We start from the raw sequence: 19,746 nt of genomic DNA, 5'->3' as shown, positions 1-19,746 counted from the left end.
CCTCTCAGCATGGTGTTACGCCACTGGAAAGAGGTGAAGTAAATACACCGTTAAATGTGCAGTGCGCATATAGTGTTATTATTGACAACGTGCTCCGGAGCAATAAGCCTACGATTAACTTCAACGTCGTATACTAATCAGTAAATATGGACGGTTTCATTTTTGTGCAGCTGTCTGCAAAAACGGTCTCAAAATAAAATTCAACTCAACGAGTTACCTGACTAATAAAATAAAGTCGATTTAATTGTGGTTACCATACAAATCTGGCAAGGTGAGTTAAATGAGTAGTAGATTAAGTAGTGTCTACTTATCCAATTTTACAGTGTACTTGAAGGGATACCTGACTCAAAGATGATATTTTGTCCAGAATTAATTTGATAACTTCATTAATTTCCATGTATAATTAATACCTTTAAAAACACATTTTCCCACTTGCTGTCGACTGAAGATGAAATCACACGTGCTGATAAAATCGGCAACGGCCAATCATGGCTCACTTGTTTTCTGGGTTTGGTATGAGGACGCGTGATGTCATCTTCAGTCGACAGCAAGTGGCAAAATGAGTTTTTGATGGCATTAATTGTTCATGAAGTTATCACATTAATTTTATAGACCAAATAATAACTTCTTACTGGTGAAAATGGCTAAATGAGTCAAGTATCTCTTTAACAAGTTAAATTAAAGGTTAGCGAATAATTGTCATCACTTAGAAATTTGTTACAAGTTACCTGAACTTTTCAAGTAAACTCTACTTATTTGGATTTACAGTGAAGACATAATACATTTTTGCAAAAGTTGCAAGTGTACCGAACCAGGCTGACCAAAAAACTGAGAACGGAACCTTGGATTTAGTGCAGTGATTCCCTGTCAGTGTGCCGTGGGAAAATATCCAATGCAAAATATTTGGATGAAAAAATATTTATTTTCTATAAAAGGTGTTTTGTTAATCTATTCCAATCACATATAGTAACATGCAGAACAATCAAATGCTCTTCCACTACATGGCAGTAGGTACACGACACATACATTTAATCCCTTTATCCACTTTTTGTGAATCATTTTGCCAAGTGGTTTATGTCAGATTTTTTTCCAACGTGAAATGCTGTGTGCATGTGCCCTGGCTCAATAAAGGTTGGGAAACACTGATTTAGTGAACCGCTCCACTAGGAATTAAAAGGAAATTTCTGAAGAATTTGATTTTTTTCCCCAGCTCAGTGTCCATTTACAGTCGTGGACAAATTTGTTTGAGAAAAAATAATGAAAGATAATAATAATTGTAATAAAGGAAAATTTCATCAGAATTAACCAATGAAAATCAGCCTTTGCTTATGATCTGTAGTTTAATAGAATTTTATACTGGTAAATTAAAAAAAAAAACATATTTGGTGAAGATCTTTCACTAAACCCATCTCTTTTTGCTCTTTCACCAGCATTGTTCTGACGCCAGGTGTGAGGTTTCCATATTAACATCACCAGGGGGAGCTGTAAGGCCACATTTTTTCATAGACCCTTCTCCTCGGTCCTCTCATTATTTAGGCATATTTTCCCCATATTTGACGAGTGTGATCCTCACAGAGATGTAACTGACGTGGGAATTACATACAGTGTCTACTAACTGACATGGTTTTGTTTATAGGCACACACTCACACACACGCACACGCACACACACGCACACGCACGCGCACACACAATGTCAACTAACACATTCCAGTAACGAGCCATCAGCTTGTTAGAAAACTATAATCACAATAATAGACATATTGTTAAATGAATAGCATCTTACTGTCCAAACTAATTAAAATTTTATGTGCACAGTACATATTTTTCTTTATAAATTAGGCATATTTTCATGTGCCGTGCTTTGTTTTCATGTAAAGGGTGTTGCTACTCAATTTCTCATAAAGACCGTCATACAACTATCCTCTTTCATGCCATTTCAGTACTTGTATGTGTGTATTTCTATATATGTAACTGTATGGAAAGAAGAGTGTGACATTTCTCATTTTGAAACAAATAAGGAGTTGCTCTTCTTGTTATTGTTGTTCAGCCCATGTTAATGTGTTTTTTTCTATATATGGTTTTAATTGTATTTTTTATCTCTTGTGGAAGTTGTGGGAATATCAGTGTTGATCCGGTTTGCCCAATAACACATCATTTCCCAAATCTGATTTCTCCTTGCCATTTCACATTCAGGTACACATTTCTTAAATGTTTTAAACTGACGGCATTGAATTAAAACCTTCTAAAACTCCAAAGATACAAAATATATGGTTTGGAATATTCATTTCATTACCGGAAAATAATAATTCAACAACATATTTCCATACATTTCAGCTTGGTGGCCTAGTGGTTAAAGTTGAAGGCTCGATGCAGCCCTAGTAGTCTAAACACAGTATTCTGATTAATATTGCGTTTGTGGAATACAATGAGTTAAGCAGTAAAATCCACCCGTTTTTATCCAATCACAGCTTAGCTTCATAAAACAGGTGAGCCATGATTGGTCGTTTCCTGAACCCTGAGCAACTGTGATGTCATTTTCAGTTGACACCTAGTGAGAAAATGCCCGCCCCGTGAAATGGATAAAAACAGGTGGATTTTGCTGCTTAACTCCTATTTAACAGACGCAATTAATTCTGTGTTTAGACTAGTGGGGTCAGTGGGGACAGTCAACACATTGTACAGAACATTTTTGGGTTCACTTCCTCTTTAACACAGCTGCTTCACACAGTGGGGGACCCCCCAACCCCATAACCATTATGCTGATGAAAATCATGCGAGAGCGGATGCTATTGTATTCTTCAGAATATACAGTATTGAATTAAAAACATGTTAGATTACATCAACAGCAAAGCGTATTTAGGATTGAGGAAGCAAATTGGGAATTAGATAAAATGCAAATCTTGCATTGTACAAAAAAATACACTTAAGGGAACATTATTGCATAATTCATAAGCTATATTAATAAGCTAAATGAAATGTAGAATGTAAATGCCTGTGCGTCAATTTGAAAAAATGTATAAAATGTTACAGAAAAAAGTAATTAAAGGCACAGTGTGTAAAAATACGATAAGATACGGATTCTTGAAGGAGAAGAACTTCATGAACATAGTAATTGGTGGTAGGCTTGAAAAGTGTGGTCTCTATGAGGCACCGTATAAACACGTGCATCAAATTTAAATCGTTGCATTCTATTAGTTCACCACTTGGTGGCACTAAATTCTCCACCCCTTAAGTTAAATCAATTCAAATGAATTCATGACATTTTTTTATTTTTATTTTGTATATAATAATAATATAATAGAATAATACACTTCTTTGTGCCGACCTGTGTATCGTTTTCATGTTCTTCCCGTACTTGCTTGGGATTTCTCCGGTTCCTGGTTTCCTCCCACATTAAAAAAAAAAATAAAAAATAATTAAATTAAATTAAATATGCTTGTTAATTGAAAACTCTTGTCCCTAGGTGTGGATGGTTGTTTGTCTATATTTGCCCTGCTGACGACCTTTTCAGGGTGTACCCCGCCATTCGTCCAAAGTCAGCTGTGATAGGCTCACCCGTTCACCAAAAGTCGGTAAGCACTATAAAAACAAAAGAAAAAACTATAGAGGAAAATACCTTGAACCTAAATCATACGAAATACTTGCCTCATAAATGCAATATGAGTATAGCATTATTGAGACGAAATAAAATATTTTCAGCACGTCAGGCCAGTACTTGTTGACATTTTTATTATTTATCAGATTCAGTTGTGCTGAGAAATCTGACAGTTAATGCCGAGTGAATCCCAAGGTTCAAATGTATTATTCACTAAATTATCTTGGATTCATGCACCTCCATTTTCCCCATAAGCTGAGCACCACAACTGCTTCCCTATGAACAGAAAGCGTTAGAAAAATGTTACACTCCACCAAACATTGTTACACATTAAAAAATTGAGACAGTTATTTGGAGAAAATACTTGATACTTTTTATTTTAAGCAAACACAGGTAAGCACACACCAAACACTTCATAATTGAAGTTGTGTAACCTTGTGCATAATCGTTAATTAAACCATGCTAGCCCTCATTAAGCAACAACTGATGTACACTTTATACATTAAATAGAAATATGTTAGGATTAATAAAGCAATTTTTTCCCCTTAACCATGCTTCTTCACTTTCTCGGTTCACGACTGAAACAGGCTGATTTGTCTCAATGGTGACTTTGTTTCCAGACACACTTTTAAATTCATACAAAACACTTGTTCGAGAAGCATGTAGGTTGGCTGCATTTAAAGCAAAAGTCCCAGCATCTCAAGAAGAGGTTTCACCATCACCACAAGGTTTTAAACAGATTGTTGAGTCAACACCATGATTGATTCTGGTTTCTATGGCTAACGGGTGTCTATATATGCAAACTGCTCAAGCCAAATACATCCATATTACCTGAACACTCGTAAATCTTTACACAAATTGAATGCAAATGAGTAATTTGTCAATGAGCAAATGCTTTAAAACATCTATTTATGAATCCACCTATTGTGTAAAACCAATTACAAGACACTACTTGTTCTTAAAGTTAAAATTAGTCTGAACACGTCTTTTGTGATTTTTCATGCTATTTCCATGGTTGGGATTTTGTTGTAGCATTGTATGTGGCAACTTTTACAAAAACACTGCTTCAATGCTGAAGCTCGAAACAACAAATTTGGATTGACAATCTGCCTTGAAAAGTCAGTCTCGTTTAAATCAATCAAAGTGAGTTCAAAATTCAAACTAGTAGCTTTAGCAGTAAGAATATTTAATTGGTAAGAAAGAAAATGAAACCAACTTTTGATATACAAAATGGCTGCTGTTTATATTAATGAATGCCTATTAACTAATTTAAACCCCAAAACATATACAGTAAATACGTTCTTAATAATTGTCCCTCACCCACTTTTTTTATGCTTCTGCATACAGAAGGCTTTGATGCAGCTTCTGACCTGAAGAGATAGCCCAGAGCAATGGTAGTTATTACAAAAAACGGCCAGTAGGTGGCAGCAAAGTATGATATCAGCCAGGGCCATGTTGCAACAAGCTCTCTTTGCCAGTGTTTTCAACACGTTTGTGAATAATGATGAAACTTAGCTATATTCTAATGCCAATTGCTGCAAAACGAAAACAGATACAACTATATACTTTTTTTCCTGATGAAAGAAGAAACTCTTATCTTTCTTTTGGTATGTTCCATGTTTTTATAGCAATAGAACACAATATCCTGTGGGCCTTGCAAAATCAGTCAAAATCCAGGAAAACAGCTGGGAGCGAAGGGGGTTGCTTCAGTGAAAATGGCTGAGAGTGAATGAGTTAATTGAAATAGGGGAAAACATATTTAGCCTTCTCCAACAATGGTAAATAGCTACCTTTAAACTAGTTTTACCTCAACAAACAGATCAATGACAAAATGTATAATACAAACACATACAGTAGATAAGTGCTATGAAACAATTATTATTAGTTGGACATGAACAGTAAATAACACAAAAATTACATATTTCACCAATATTACCACCCTGTAATGTTAAAAAAATGCACAGTACTTTGCCAAGGTCTTAGTCCACCTCTTGGTTCCATATCATTGTAAGAAGCAATTATAGCATAGTAAAACAGTAAATAGCAGGACAGGTACATATTTTATGAACTGCATAAACAAGGGAGCTGCCAGTTATCTGGCAATTAGGGTCCATTCCATTTTGGGATTTTTTTTTTTTTTTTACTACATTGTTTCCACTGTAATAATTTTAGCATTACATAATCAGCAAATCTAATAGTGGGCTTTAAGACTTTTGCACAGTACTGTAGCTTGTGTTGACAATTGTCATAACTCATTTTGGGCTCCAATAATATTAAATGTATTTACACATTAAATATTTAATCATTACTCAGTCTGATCTTGCAACTGTATTTTTCTGTTTACTGTACACACACACACACACTACAAAATTTGATGAAAAGTATGATGACAGGTATATGAGATATGCTATCAATGTAATATAGAGGGCCGTTCATCTCATCAATAAATAAAACATTATTCTCAATATCCTGTAGTAGTTGAGTGTTGGAATCAATTCTTAATTTTCTTTGTACATTTATAATAATTATTAGAAATTCTAGGTTTAAACTTTAAATAACCTTTTGAAAAGTATGACTTGACCTCTTGAGTGTAATATACCATGGCTTTATCGTGCAAGACAGGGGTAGGGAATCCTTGTCCTTGAGAGCCACTGTTGAGCCTGTTTTCCAATCTCCCTCCTCCAACACAGTTGACTCCTGATCAGCTCACCAGCAAGCTCTGTAGAAGCCTGGTAGCGATCCTGTTCATCGAATCCGGTGTGTTGGTGGAGGGAGACATCGAAAACAGGCAGGACAGAGGCTCTCACCCAGAAGCCACACTAAGAAGTAATCAGGAAAAATATTTTTCAGGGTGTCTACACATTTGAGACAACCAATTCACTGAGGCTGCTTGAAGGGCCAGTCTAAATTAATTTTGTATTTCACTTTCAACTATTCCATCGAGAGTAAAACATAGAAGAAACACAATAGATCCTCAAAGACACTGCTAAATACTGCCATTATAGTTTCCATTCAGTTTATAATACAACATATTTGTATGTATTATAGCCTATAGATAAATATAAATTTTGAATTGAAAATACTCATGAGAAGCCCTTATGCCTTGATGACATCTGTTCATCACAGAATCTTGGCACTGAACCCATAATTTTCCAATGTTATTACAAGAAAGCAAACATCTGAGGCTCGTTGTACTTCCGGGAATTGATCACAATGTGCATTTGTCTCAACATTGCATGCCTAGAGGTTACATTTGTGGGTTGTTTTTCTACAGAATTCGACCTCATTGCATATGAAGTCCTTGCCTCCACGTGTTGGGGTGTAGAGTTGTTATTGCTTCAGGAATCTCCTCTAGTGTCTCTACAAAGGCCAAAGGCAGTCTTCACTTCTGTAGACGGATCCAAGCCTCTTGCAAAATTCATCATATAGATGAGGCACACTGGGTCATGTCCTCTTTTTACCCAGAATGCTGAGATATCCATCACCCTCAAAGATACATAACGACAGCTCGTTCGGGATGTGGAATGTAGAGAATCATAATCTATTAAAAGCACAAGTGAGACAAAGAGATGTTAAAAAAAAAAGAAAAGAAATGTGACCAAACGTGACACCAAACAGTGAGCAGTCAGCAGTGAGCGATCCCTTGGAAGCTGCTATGGCATCATCACAGCTTTTTAATTTTTTTTTTTTTTTTAGAAATTGCTCCTCACTCAGCCAGGTGCAGTCTGGATTCCCTGAGGGGGGAAACAAGCTCACCAGACATATATTCCCCGCAGGACGGCAGCACGTTCTACTTAGATGAAGTGTAAGAAGTACCAGGACAATGGAAATGTACTGGAAGTACATCGTGTAACAATAAGCTTAAATGATAAATTGTTCACCCTCACTCATCAAAAAAGTTGCATCACAGAATTAGGATAAAACATCTAGAAAATGGGATTAAATCACACCACAAAGGAATATTTCAACACAGTGGGAACTACCCACATATGAGTGGTCAAATCACGACCCACTGAAAGACAGAAGTGTGAGTAGATGAAAAGGTCTCCGGTTCTGCTTATCGACGTTGGTCCTTGGGGTCGCTTTATCAGCAGTCTGTCCACTGCCAGGACCATTTGGCCCTAATCTCCGCCTCCCCCACGGTACGGTGGTCGTTAAGCACGGCGCTGCCGCTCAACTCTCCCTGCAGTCTCCCCACTGTGGGGTCTCTTCTCAGGCTGGCCAAGATGCTCCTGAATCCCCGGAGTCCCGCAAGCTTTGCTTCATTGGCAGGCCCACAGCAGAGGAGATGGAAGCGATGCATCCTGACAAGCAGATTCGCTTAAAAGGGCCCGCTTATTTGCGATAACACCAAGTCTTTAGTATACAGAGAAAACAGTCACACTTCAATGATGTTGACAGATGGCATCCTATTGTTGTCCTTGGAAAACTGCGGGAGTAGAGAAGATGACATGATTGAAGATCCTGGACGGCTCTCAGGAATAAAACAATGAGTATGAGGATGCCTCGGCGCTGCATTTATGCTCAACAATGAAGGGCTATTTGTTTTGCTTGATTTAGGCTTTTCTCTTATGCATACATTGGCAAAACGACTATAGTGCTGGCGTTTGCATCGATTACAAGAGCCTGGGTGTGTTTGCTACTTGATGCTGAATGGTGCAGTCATGCACAAATGGAGCCACATTGCAGCCATATTTCAATTTAGCCTGAAGCTGATGTTCAGATGACACTGTGAGTGTTTGTCAATGTCAAGTATGCTTTCCGCTACAATTTCCTTGGTCCTTCAGAAGATGTTTGATTCACTCTCAACAGTGAAGGACAGAAATGGGAAAAGTTCCGCAATGTGTTACTAAAATTTTCCCTTCAAAGCGGCAACTTCAAATAATGTAGAAATATTTGAACTATAATCAAGGGGACTAATTAATTTGACGTGATAAAACAAATTACATAATAATGTAATATGCATGATAACAACCCTATTGTTATGATTCAGTTTGTTTATGTTAGTGGTTGTTAATTGCTTAGTCACTTAGCTAGTTTGTGAATTTATGTGTTCGTAATTTAGCAGGGCACATTTATTAATGGGAAGAACCAATGACATGTTAGTCAGCATTTGGATAAAGCTGATGATGACCACAACCCATTATGTCACTTTTCACACTTTTCACACTTTTCTGACTCCCAGTTCCAGTTTGAGAGGAGAAAATCTGATGCAATGTATCAAAACATGTTCCGGTTGAGCCATTAACTTTCGAGCCATTGACGACTTAAGACGTCAAAAATTCATTTTAACTATTTCTGTTAGTTTAACATTTTTTCCACTTTTAACAAGAGTATGAAAACCTAGAAAAAAGTTGTTATTGTACATTTAGAACAAACATAAAATTTGTGATTAATCGTCAGTTAACTATCAAAGTAATGTGATTAATTACAATTAAAAATTGTAATCCCCTGACGACCTAATTTATAATAATCTTTTCTTTTTTTAAATAATCTTTTTTCAAAAACCAAATTTTTAATAATCTTTTCTTGTCGTTTTTAAAATAATCACTTTTCAAAAAAAGAAAAGATTATTAAAATTAGTCGTCAGGCGATTACAATTTTAATTGTAATTAATCGCATGACTTCAATAGTTAACTCATTTGATTAATCACAAATTTTATATCTTTATATCTTCATATCTATAATTTTAAACTAATAGAAATAGTTCAAATACATTTTTGACGTTTATAGCCGTCCATGGCAGTGAATGAGTTAATAAGCGTTGTTACTTTTTCGTGGAAACTATAAGTATTTACTATAAGTAAACTATTGACTCAACTCCTCTTCGACTCCTGTCTTGTCAATCTGTGTCTGCTATCTGATCTTCACAAAAGTCACAACAGACAAACACAATCACCTTAAATTAATACCACATATTTAACTCATGTTTTTATTAGATACGGAACGTAAATAATCACTGTGCAGGGTGGAAAAAGTATGCAAGTCTGTCTCCAAGAGCTAATCAGTCAGGAGTCAGCCAACCATGACTCCAGTCAACGTTGCGAGATTGCAATTGCACACCAGTTTTGAGTTTGCTACTTTCAAGAAAAACTGCATAAAAGACATCTCAGAAGACTTATAACTAAAAATGGTCATCTTGCGCAAAAGGGTTACAAAGTATCTCTAAAAGCTCTGATGTTCATCCGTTCCATGTTGAAGATTTTGCACTGTTACTGTTCTCCCTACGAACGAGTTCATGTAAAGATAACTGCAAGAACACAGTGCAGACACTCAAAAGTGAAGAAGAACCCCAGAGTGTCGGCTAAAGACTCTCAAATAATCTGTGGCACATTTTAACATCTCTATTGACAAATTTATCATAAGTAAAACAATAAACGAAGCAAAAGTTGAGTTGTTTGGAAGGAACAGAAAAATGTGTTGAAAAATTATATAATATGGTGGAGGGGGCATCGTGGTCTGGGACTGTTTTGCTACCTCACAACCTGGACGAAAAATGAATTCCCAAGTTTGTCAAGACATTTACCATGAGAACTTAAGATCATTTGTCTCCCAATTGAAGCTTAACAGAGGCAAAGTGATGCAATAAACAAAATGACTCATGACAAATGAATGAGTAAGTCAACAATAAAAATCACTTAACAGTACAAAATATCCCTTCTAGAGTGGCTCAGACAGAGACCTGACTTTAATTAAAATCCAAAGCATCAATGTACTTTTTCCACCTTTTTGTTCAGTGACGGACACATATTCTGGTATTAACTGAATAAAACTGTCTATTGTGACTTAAATGAAGATCAAATCACATTTTATGACTGATTTATACAGAAATGTAAGAATTCCAAACGGTTCACATACTCCCCCCCCCCCACTTACGATGCAATTTGGGACTGCTTCTCGCTCGCTATGCATCATTACCTCAAAGATGAAGCACACGTAACGTAGACTATTGCGGGTGGAAGGGAATATAAAGAATAGACATTTGTAGGAATCGTAAACACTTGCGGCAATGACGTGGCAACTTTTTTGTTTGACATTGAGAAACACTGTATGAGTGCACATGAATGTCAAGTGGAAAAGGTTTTGTAGCGGGCGGCACCATTCACCTGCCCGGCGCTGTTGAGTGGGGGGGAGGGGAGGCACCTCGGGGGAGGAGGAAGTGGGTGGGTTATACCTTACTGCGCAACAGACCTCCTGTCGGGTGTTCAGGAGTGCTGCACTCCGATGAATTTTTGGCTTTATCCTTGTTGTTGTTGGGTTCATTGTCTTTGATGATGTCATACTGGCGACAGAAGAGAGCGATCACGCCTGCGAAGAAGAGCAGCCGAACTTTTAATGAATTCATTCCATACATTTATGCTGTGTTATTCAAAATGTGCAGCTTGTTCAGAACAGTGTAAAATGTTGAGTGCGAGATGACTTTAGGGAAGGTGTGACAGCTTGAGAAGTGAAAGAAAAATGGTATCTGAAGATGGTAATGATATAAAATGTGATGCAAAAAAAGCAGTCCTAATTTCTTTCTTGAGCAACTTTCAACATTCACAGAGAATTCCTGAGGCAATCTCTATAATTGGATAGTATTTGACATGATTCTCACCTGCCCACATGATAAGCACCACCACAATGATGATGAGCTCCCCCGCCCTCAACTGGTTGGTCTGGCCCACTTCCTCCATCGTTACTTCGTCTGTGAGAGTTAGAAGGCAACATACTTGTCAAATTGTGCGCAATGCTAAGGAGTCTGTAGCATTTCCAATTTTTGTGATCATTGCTGGTGAGTTGCACTGATCTTGAAGCCTCTGGAAAGTGAGTCCGAATTTTTAACCCTAAAGAAATGACAACGACTTGTTGTCGTGATGATAGTCTGAATCCTGTCAACTGCCAAGGTGTCCTTGAGCACCAACCCCCACTTTTCTGCCATGACTGAATGTTGTCAAAGTCACAGGCTTGATATAAAGTTCACCACAGAGTAGAGTGCTGCCCTCACATCCTTTATTAAATGCAGCGGGTGACATTTTGAGGCCCCAGCGTGGTAAGCGTGCACCCCATGCTCCAGTAGCTTTCAGAAACAAGCAATTCTGTTGCATCGATTGGCCTCTGTTGTCCAGTATTAACTAATCAAAGCACAAATGCCCAAGGGGTGCTGAGGTTCTTGATCCTTTTTGGTTTTACTGGCCAAACTGGTCAGATGTAACACTTTTAAAACACAACAACTAAAAGGCCAAGCCTGTTCACCTGGAGCAGTTAGCTGCTTGTCTCTTCTGCAATTGCTCCTTAATACGCTTCTTATAAAATAATTTAAAAAAAAAAGCTCATTTAATGCAAGCAAAATCACTTCAACACAAGAATTCATGAACATTGGAAAAATCTTTTTTTATTTTATTTTATTTTTTTTTTCCTGGAAAGCTCAGTATTGTTCATTCTGTAATTTTACCGATTTGACATGTCATCATCATTGCTCTCTCTCTCTTTTTTTTTTTTAAATTTAATTTAAATAAATAAATATTTTTTTTTAATTTTGTATGTGGGTGAGTATGTGTATGTGCGTGCGTGTAAGTGTGTGTGTATTCATTAGTTCACCTAAAACCTATTAAAAAATCCCATACCGTTCACCTAAACCGAACACTTCCAGCCAGAGTCGTGAGGCCGTCAGGAGACCCGAGGAAGGACCAAACAAAAGAAAGGAAAGAAAAATATATATTTTTTTCAAATGGAGCTACAGTGCACCGGACTAAACCAAACCTTAAAAAAGTATTGTTTATCGTTTAAAGTGGGATCCCCATTAGCTTTCACATTGATGAAAACCATTCTTCCAGGGGTCCCCACAGAAAATACAAATAAAACATAATTCTTTAAAAAATCAGAATCAACATCAATCACTACCAATTTTCACATTTCATCACATAATTCATTTATATACAAAGTGATATGACATCATTCATAATTCATTTTCCAATTATTGCTTTTTTTTATTTTATTAGCTTTTAAAACTTAGAAACAAGAAGCCAGGTTTACCTGAAATGTAGATTTTTCTTAAAAACAAAATAACATGACATGCATGCTGTCAATACTGCATCTAATTGAACAACAGAGGAACAAACGAGCCGTTCTATTCTGAATAATTTGAAGCTTGTTTTGATGCACTAGACCAAACTGTTGGGCAGTGGTCCAATGAGACATGACTAAAGATTTAATTAACAATTTAACTATAGTTTCATTTAACAAGCAGGTACTCCTAATATTTGAGATATTTCTGCTCATTTTCGACACAATGTCATCGATGTGCGAAGACCAAGATAAAGTTTCATCAACTCTTAACAGTTTGGCTTTTCTCAACTGTTCTATGACAGCCGCATTCATAGACAGACCTAGCCTAGGATTCAGTCTTATGGCATGTTTGGTACCAAAAACAGTACATTGAAATGAAATAAGCAGAAATTTAATTCATATTCTTTAACTCATAGATCTTAAATTTTATATACAGGTATTGCATTAATTCATATTAACATAATAATCACATTAATTTAGGTACGCCAAGGACTCTCTCCTCCTCGCCCACCTGGGTCGGCGGCCATCTTGGCCATTTGACTACTACTAAAATTACTACAACTACAAGTACTACTACTACGAGTACAAGTACTACTACTACTACTACTACTACTTACTACTACTACTACTTACTACTACGACTATGACTACAAGTACTTGCTACTACTAAAAGTCCTACTACTACTACTATTGCTACAAGTATTACATGCGTCTTTCCACCTTGCAAGAGTCAGCAGTCCCATTCAAAATTTCCGCGGGAATTTTTCTAGTTTATTTTTGTTCTATTTCATTTTTTGTTTATGCATTATGGGTGTTGTGAACATTTGATACACCCTATAGGAACTAAAAGAGAATGGCAACGGGCACCTGTTCCGAGTGCCAGAATTTATATCGAGACCAGTGTACCCAAGTCTGTATCTCTCCAATGCAAGATCTCTACATACCACGGATCTTGCATTGGAAAAATTACAGCTGGCATGAGATGACATCATTCATGAAAACACGTCAGTCTATGTGCATCAGACTCATTTCATTACAGGAGCTTTTATTTCGGAGAGTAATTATTAGATCAGTATTTTCCCACATTTGCTCTGACAAAAACACCAAACAAAAAATATCCGAAAGCATGAATACTGAAATAATGATCTTGTATGCATTTAGTTACAAATGTACTCAGTGTTAAATCTGTGCCTTTTTTTTTTTTTTTTAACTCAACACAAAGCTGATAATATACAGTGCTTGACGGGAGCCATGACATTCTCTTGGATGAATGGCAACAATTGGATACACAATTTGATTATACCCTGTGCCATCCAATAAAAGAACATTTGATTTTTCTGCCAGTCAATGTACAGCGCTGGGATTGATAGAAAATGTTTTACCTGTGCATGTACAGTACTTTAATAAATTTTCCTCTAGTATCATCACTCTATCATTTGCATAAAAGGGAAAAAATAATAGCTTATCATGGCAGTTTTTGGGAAATATCCTGAAAAATGTGTCATGATGATAGGCCTATTATCTATTTGTCATGTTCTTGTGAGTTTACAACATTTGACCTTTTGCCCTTTCGTGCTGCCTGCCCGTACTCAAACACATTCATTATCACATCATGTTTTCTGCTGAGGTTGGTCATGTTTTTGTTTTCTGTAACTCTCTCTCACCTCTTTTGGTCCCCTCAAGCTTAGACTGAAGAAAATTGAGAACATATTTCAGGTTCATATTATATTCTGGTTATCGGCCCTACGGACGCTGCCAGTTGGGATCTGGGGAGAAGTGGAGCCTTTCTTCTCTGACATTATAAAACGTTAACAGGACACTTTTCTGTGAAACTGACTAAAAACTTAATTTGTTCACATTGTCAAGATAAAAATGTGACGACTAACACCAATTCCACTGAAATTGGGATGTGTAAAATGTAAATAAACACGGAATACAAACTTTTTCAACCTTCAACCCTCAATATACATCAAATACAAGATATTTAATGATCAAAATGATGAGCGTTATTGTTTTGTTTGGAGTGGGGCAGCAATTATTTTCTCATTTTGAATGGGATGCGTGCTATATTTTCCAAAAAAGCTTGGAAAACAAAACACTGGGAAATTTGAGGAATGTTAAAAAAAAACACACCTGTTTGGAACATTCCACAGATAAACTAGCTGATTGGAAAAAGGGCAGTGTCATGATTGAGTATAAAAGGAGCAACCCAATTGCAAGCAAGAAACTGTGTGATTATATTAGTTTAGAGTTGAAGAGTGGTGCCTTTTCATGGGCTCAAGCTCATCGGCTATGGACTGTGGAAAAATGGTGGTCTAACGAGTACACATTTTAAATTGTTTTGGGAAATCATGGATGTCGTGTCCTTCAAGCCAAAGAGGAAAAGGACCAGGACCGGATTGTTTTCAGCACAAAGTTCATCTACAAAGTTTCAACAATTAGTGTTGTCAGTCCCCAAATTCTTGAGTGTTGTTAAAAGGCAAGGTGATGTAACACACTGATAAACATGCCCCTGTCCCAGCTTTTTTTAATTGACTTGTAGGCATCAAATGCAAAATTTGTGAATCTTATAACAATGAAGTTTACAAATGTAAACATTAAATATCTTGTCTTTGTAGTTTATTCAATTCAATATAAGTTGAAATGATTTGCACATTGTTTTGTTTTTATTTACGTTCCACACAACATCCCAAATTCATCACAACTGGGGTTTGTAATCTTTCTGTCAATCAAAAGCAGAACAGTAAAGTGATCTGGAATTATCTGTAGTACAATCAATCTGCCTACCAGGCTGGAAAATGTGCAAAATATGAGAAATGTAGGAGGTTCGACTTTATCTGTACAATGGGAATGCATTTCTGCTTTCTCAAATAAGCTTATAAATATTTAAGAGGCTTCAATGAGCTTATTTTCAAGGTACAATAACGTTGTTGTCGTTATGTATATATATATATATATATGTATATATATATTTTGCTTTTGGAGTTGACGTGTCAATTAAGAGAGTTGTTTATTTTGAGGGAAAAGCCATCAGTGTCAAACAAATGTGTGCAAGGCAGCAGGCTACAGTGAATGAAACTCATTCCAAAAGCTGTCCAGTTATTGCTTTTTAAAAATGTGTTTCCCTTGCAGCAAGAACCCTTAAAACAACACTTCCAGAGTTAATGCCTCAGGAATGGAAAGCGTGCACGTTCAGTCTTCACCATTGATGGTACTCCATTTGTATTCCAAACTATCTTGCCACTGTGAAAGAAGTTCAAACTCTCTGTCTCCAATTTCGGGGAGGAGTCCTGCGGAGTGTCACACTTGAGATGAGGATGAGGAGGAATTCTATAGATAAGGCTTCAGCGAAGAGCACATTGATTAACCATCCCTTGCAGCTCCAACTTCTTCCCCTGCTCGGCAACTGATAAATGCTCCCCCCCTCACCCCCATTTTGGTTTACTGTGCAGTGGCGCTGCTTGCAAGCAAGGTGGCCTGCAGAGGCACGTCAATACAGAATGAAGAATACGCCCCCTTGGCAGTGTAGAGCACTCTGTTGTGAAATTCCATTTCACGCTTTGTGTGCATATTGATTTTTTATGCTGTTTAGACAAAATCAGTCAAGATATTATCAAGAGGCCAAGTTCTTTCTGCACCTTGTGGCTCACGAACAAACACAAAAATGTGGTGCAAGCATTTTTGCATTGATTCATGTTATCTGTGCCACCTTACCTTTATTCTTAGAAACCTGAGTCTCGGCCTCCTTCGGTGTTCGGAAGCGTAAAGGTTCGCTTTGCGGGCTCGTCCCAAACATGCTGATGGACTGGACGTGCACAATGTAGTCGGTCTCCTCCTCCAAGTCCCATAATGCACAGGAGCGTGTGGTGGTGTTGACTTCCTGGATGAATCTTAGCATACGCACGTCTTTCTTCTGTTGGCGCACAATACAGGAGAGTTTTGTGGGAAAATGGTCAATATTGGAAGAACGCGCATCGCCGAGACTAAATTATACTACACGCTTGAAAAGTGATTTCTCAGAAAGATGATAATTAAAACTTTTGGCCAACTATTTAGACAAATAATCAATCTCAGATGCTAGGCTATGCCCCTCAGTTTATTTGAATCTGAATTCTTCAGTTAACTACCTTTCCAGCGTGTCTCTTCCCTAATAGAAGATTCCATAGGATCACTAAAGTGATGTTAATGTAATCAATCACCTTTCGGATAAACTAGCTTGGATATTGTGAGCCATCCATCTTGTTTAACATTAGCAAGCTCAGACCTCCCAAATGGTCTTTTGAATGATCTTGAATTTTCCAAAGATACACTCAATAATCTTGTTAAAAAGTCCCTTATAGTCCAGTGGTTACAGCATTTGACTAGTGTGTGGACCAGGGTTCAAATCTGGGTTGGAACAAAATTTAGTCCAAGTTCAATTTTCTCTCAACCCGAAGGTTGTTTGGTTCCCTTGTGTCAATGTCCAAGTGTCCTTGAGCAAGATAGTGAACCCCAAGTTACTCCTGATGCTGCGCCGTCAGTAAGTGAATATGAAGTCAGTGTCAAGTGCTTTAAACGGATACTTTACTCATTTAGCCATTTTCAGCAGTAAGAAGTTAACCTTTAAAAACAAATTTTGCCTCCTGTTGTCGACTAAAAAGGATTTCATGCGTGATCAACCAATCATGGCCCAGTTTGCGAGTGTCACATGACCAAACTTGGAAAACAGATGAGCCGTGATTGGTCATTACCTGAGCTCTGAGCACCTGTGATGTCATTTTCAGTCAAAAGCAAGTGGCAAAATGTGTGTTTTAAGGTATTAATTAACTGTGCATAAAAAAATAATGAAGTTATTAGATTAATTCTAGACAAAATATTAAGTTTGTGTTGTTGAAAATGGCTAAGTGAGTCTCATGTATCGCTTTTTAAAAGGTGGAAAAGCGCTAAGCAAGTCACACCAAGACAAAAAAAAAAGTCAAGATTGGTCACTCCAACTGTTTTGCTCCACTTTATCTTTCATTGTCAGCTAAGTCTCCCACTACTTCAGGAATGTTTTTTGTTGCTGATTTAAAACACTAATGTTACTGTTCCTGTTGTCAACGGAGTCACACCTGCCCCGAGTCTATGTATGTTTGTAAAATAGTGTGAGAAGTGAAGTTCTGCATTTGTGTGTGAATTGAGCAATGCACGTTTAATGTCAGTAAACAAATGACACTCTTTCCTCAAAGCACTCAAACGAGATCTCGACTTCTTCGCTTGTGCCCATAATGAACCTTAGTGGCTTGAGGAATTAATTACACGGTCTATATTGTCTCGTTGAATAGTTTGTACATGCATGCGAGTATCCAAAATCTCCAAAATGGCATGTGTGTGCAGCATTTGTGGTATCTGTGTGTTAATCACCTGCTGTGTGATGGCAAAGCCAATGACAGGATCTCCCTCGGGGATGTCCCATGTCACCAGAGCAGAGTTAGCTTTCACCGCTTTGATGGTAACATTGACAGGGGGGGACAAGGTATCTGCAAACAGACAAAAGTTTTTCTTTTAAACTTCTGAAGGGTAAAATCAAAGCAAAGTTGAGCTCTGTCTCATCTCTGTTGTAAAACTCATATACCGGTAATAGTAACAATGTGTGTACAATTTTTTTTTTTATCATCTGAATTTAAAGAAGACGCAAAGTGTACATGATGTACACTAGGTGTGTAGATCTGAAAATGGTTGCCTATTTTAATCCTGATATTAAAAATGTACACATCGACATCCAACATATTACAAGTAAGATGGATCTCATGTAGCTTTTCCTAAAGCACGGGGAAAGGGAAAAATACATAAATGGTAATTTTAATGTAAAAAAACAACAACAACTTAACAGCCAAAGCACACATTTAAAGTATAAAACCATACATTGGCAAAGGAATGACATCACCTTTGCTACCATTTTTTGAGTCTGCTCTTGTTTATTGTATTAATGAAATGGATACACCCGAAAGCATTTGAGCAATATTTGTTCACTTAACGCAACATGAGGTACAGCATACTGGGAACATCTGAAGACATCCCGTGCTGTATCAACCTTTTACAGATAAGAATGTTCTGTTTTAATATGCCGCTGTTTTTTGTGTGTGTTTTTTGTGTAAAACAACAATAATAAATAAACAAAATATTTGGAAGGTTGTTTTTTCCCCCCATTCTACTACCCCATCCGTGTGATATAAATTGCCTGACATCTGTTGAGTGGATTGCCGAGACAACATTCATGGTCTGTTTGTTACATCTCATCATACAATGCATACGCACCGGGTAAACAACAACCATGTTCCCATTAACCTTGGATGCACTTTGTATATTATGGTAATTTATGAAAGCACGCTAGAAGCACTGAAACATAAATTGTGACAATGGTGCCCATTACACCTGCAAGCATAACATTGCTATGATATAATGTTTGACATTGTAAACAATAGCATGTGTTGATTTGAGGAAGGGCAAAGTAAAGCTTTAATGCAGATGCAAACGTGGCCTTAAAATAGTGTCAAAAGTTTTTTTGTGTGCAATTTTTCATATCTCTATGTCATTACCTGCCGCCTGTTACATTATTATAAGGCAAAACTGATGCGGAACTAAAAAAACATAATGGGCTAAAAAACAAAAAAACATTAACTGTGTATATATCCATTTGTGAGTATGCAGAAATTATTTGACCAAAATTATGTTTTTATTGGTACTCAAAATGTAATTAGAATAATGTATCCATTCCATTGTAAAGCGTCTTTGAGTGTCTAGAAAAGGGCTACATAAATCCAATGCATTATTATTATTATTATTATTATTATTATTATTATTATTATTATTATTATTTAATGGGTGCAACGGTTATCTACATCATCTGCACAAATGTAATCGTACTGTAATTACTGTTACTGGTCAATTTATTTACCTTTTTGCTATTTTGCTAGAATGTTTCCATCTTTTTTTTTTTTTTTACATGCGTCTTAACTTTTCATCTTGGCTACAGCAGCACACTTTTTGAATGGTAGCAACTTTAAGTCACAAATTGTGACACTGTTGCAAATTATTCTAACTCATTCACTGCCATTGACGGCTATAGACGTCAAAAAATCAT

General features: G+C 36.9%; 1 protein-coding gene across 2 annotated transcripts in view; it reads right to left on the bottom strand.

Moving 5' to 3' along the window:
• Positions 1-3,769: 3,769 nt before the first annotated feature.
• Positions 3,770-19,746, bottom strand: part of fndc5a (fibronectin type III domain containing 5a) — a 37,354-nt gene continuing 21,377 nt past the window's right edge. The window contains exons 2-6 of one of the 2 annotated variants that reach the window (XR_013296702.1): positions 18,027-18,142; positions 16,359-16,557; positions 11,194-11,283; positions 10,703-10,904; positions 3,770-8,025 (exon numbers count right to left, since the gene is read on the bottom strand). Coding sequence is in view for 1 of the 2 variants with exons in the window: in XM_077586214.1 (XP_077442340.1) it covers positions 7,975-8,025; positions 10,771-10,904; positions 11,194-11,283; positions 16,359-16,557; positions 18,027-18,142 (590 nt within the window). In the remaining variant the exon portion in view is untranslated. The remainder of the gene's footprint in view (positions 8,026-10,702; positions 10,905-11,193; positions 11,284-16,358; positions 16,558-18,026; positions 18,143-19,746) is intronic. The other variant, XM_077586214.1, reaches the window with a different exon arrangement.

This window comes from Vanacampus margaritifer, chromosome 1, assembly GCF_051991255.1.
Source record: "Vanacampus margaritifer isolate UIUO_Vmar chromosome 1, RoL_Vmar_1.0, whole genome shotgun sequence".
Lineage (NCBI taxonomy): Eukaryota > Metazoa > Chordata > Actinopteri > Syngnathiformes > Syngnathidae > Vanacampus > Vanacampus margaritifer.
The sequence above is the reverse complement of the archived record's forward strand: the minus strand, read 5'-3'. Positions and strand labels throughout refer to the sequence as shown.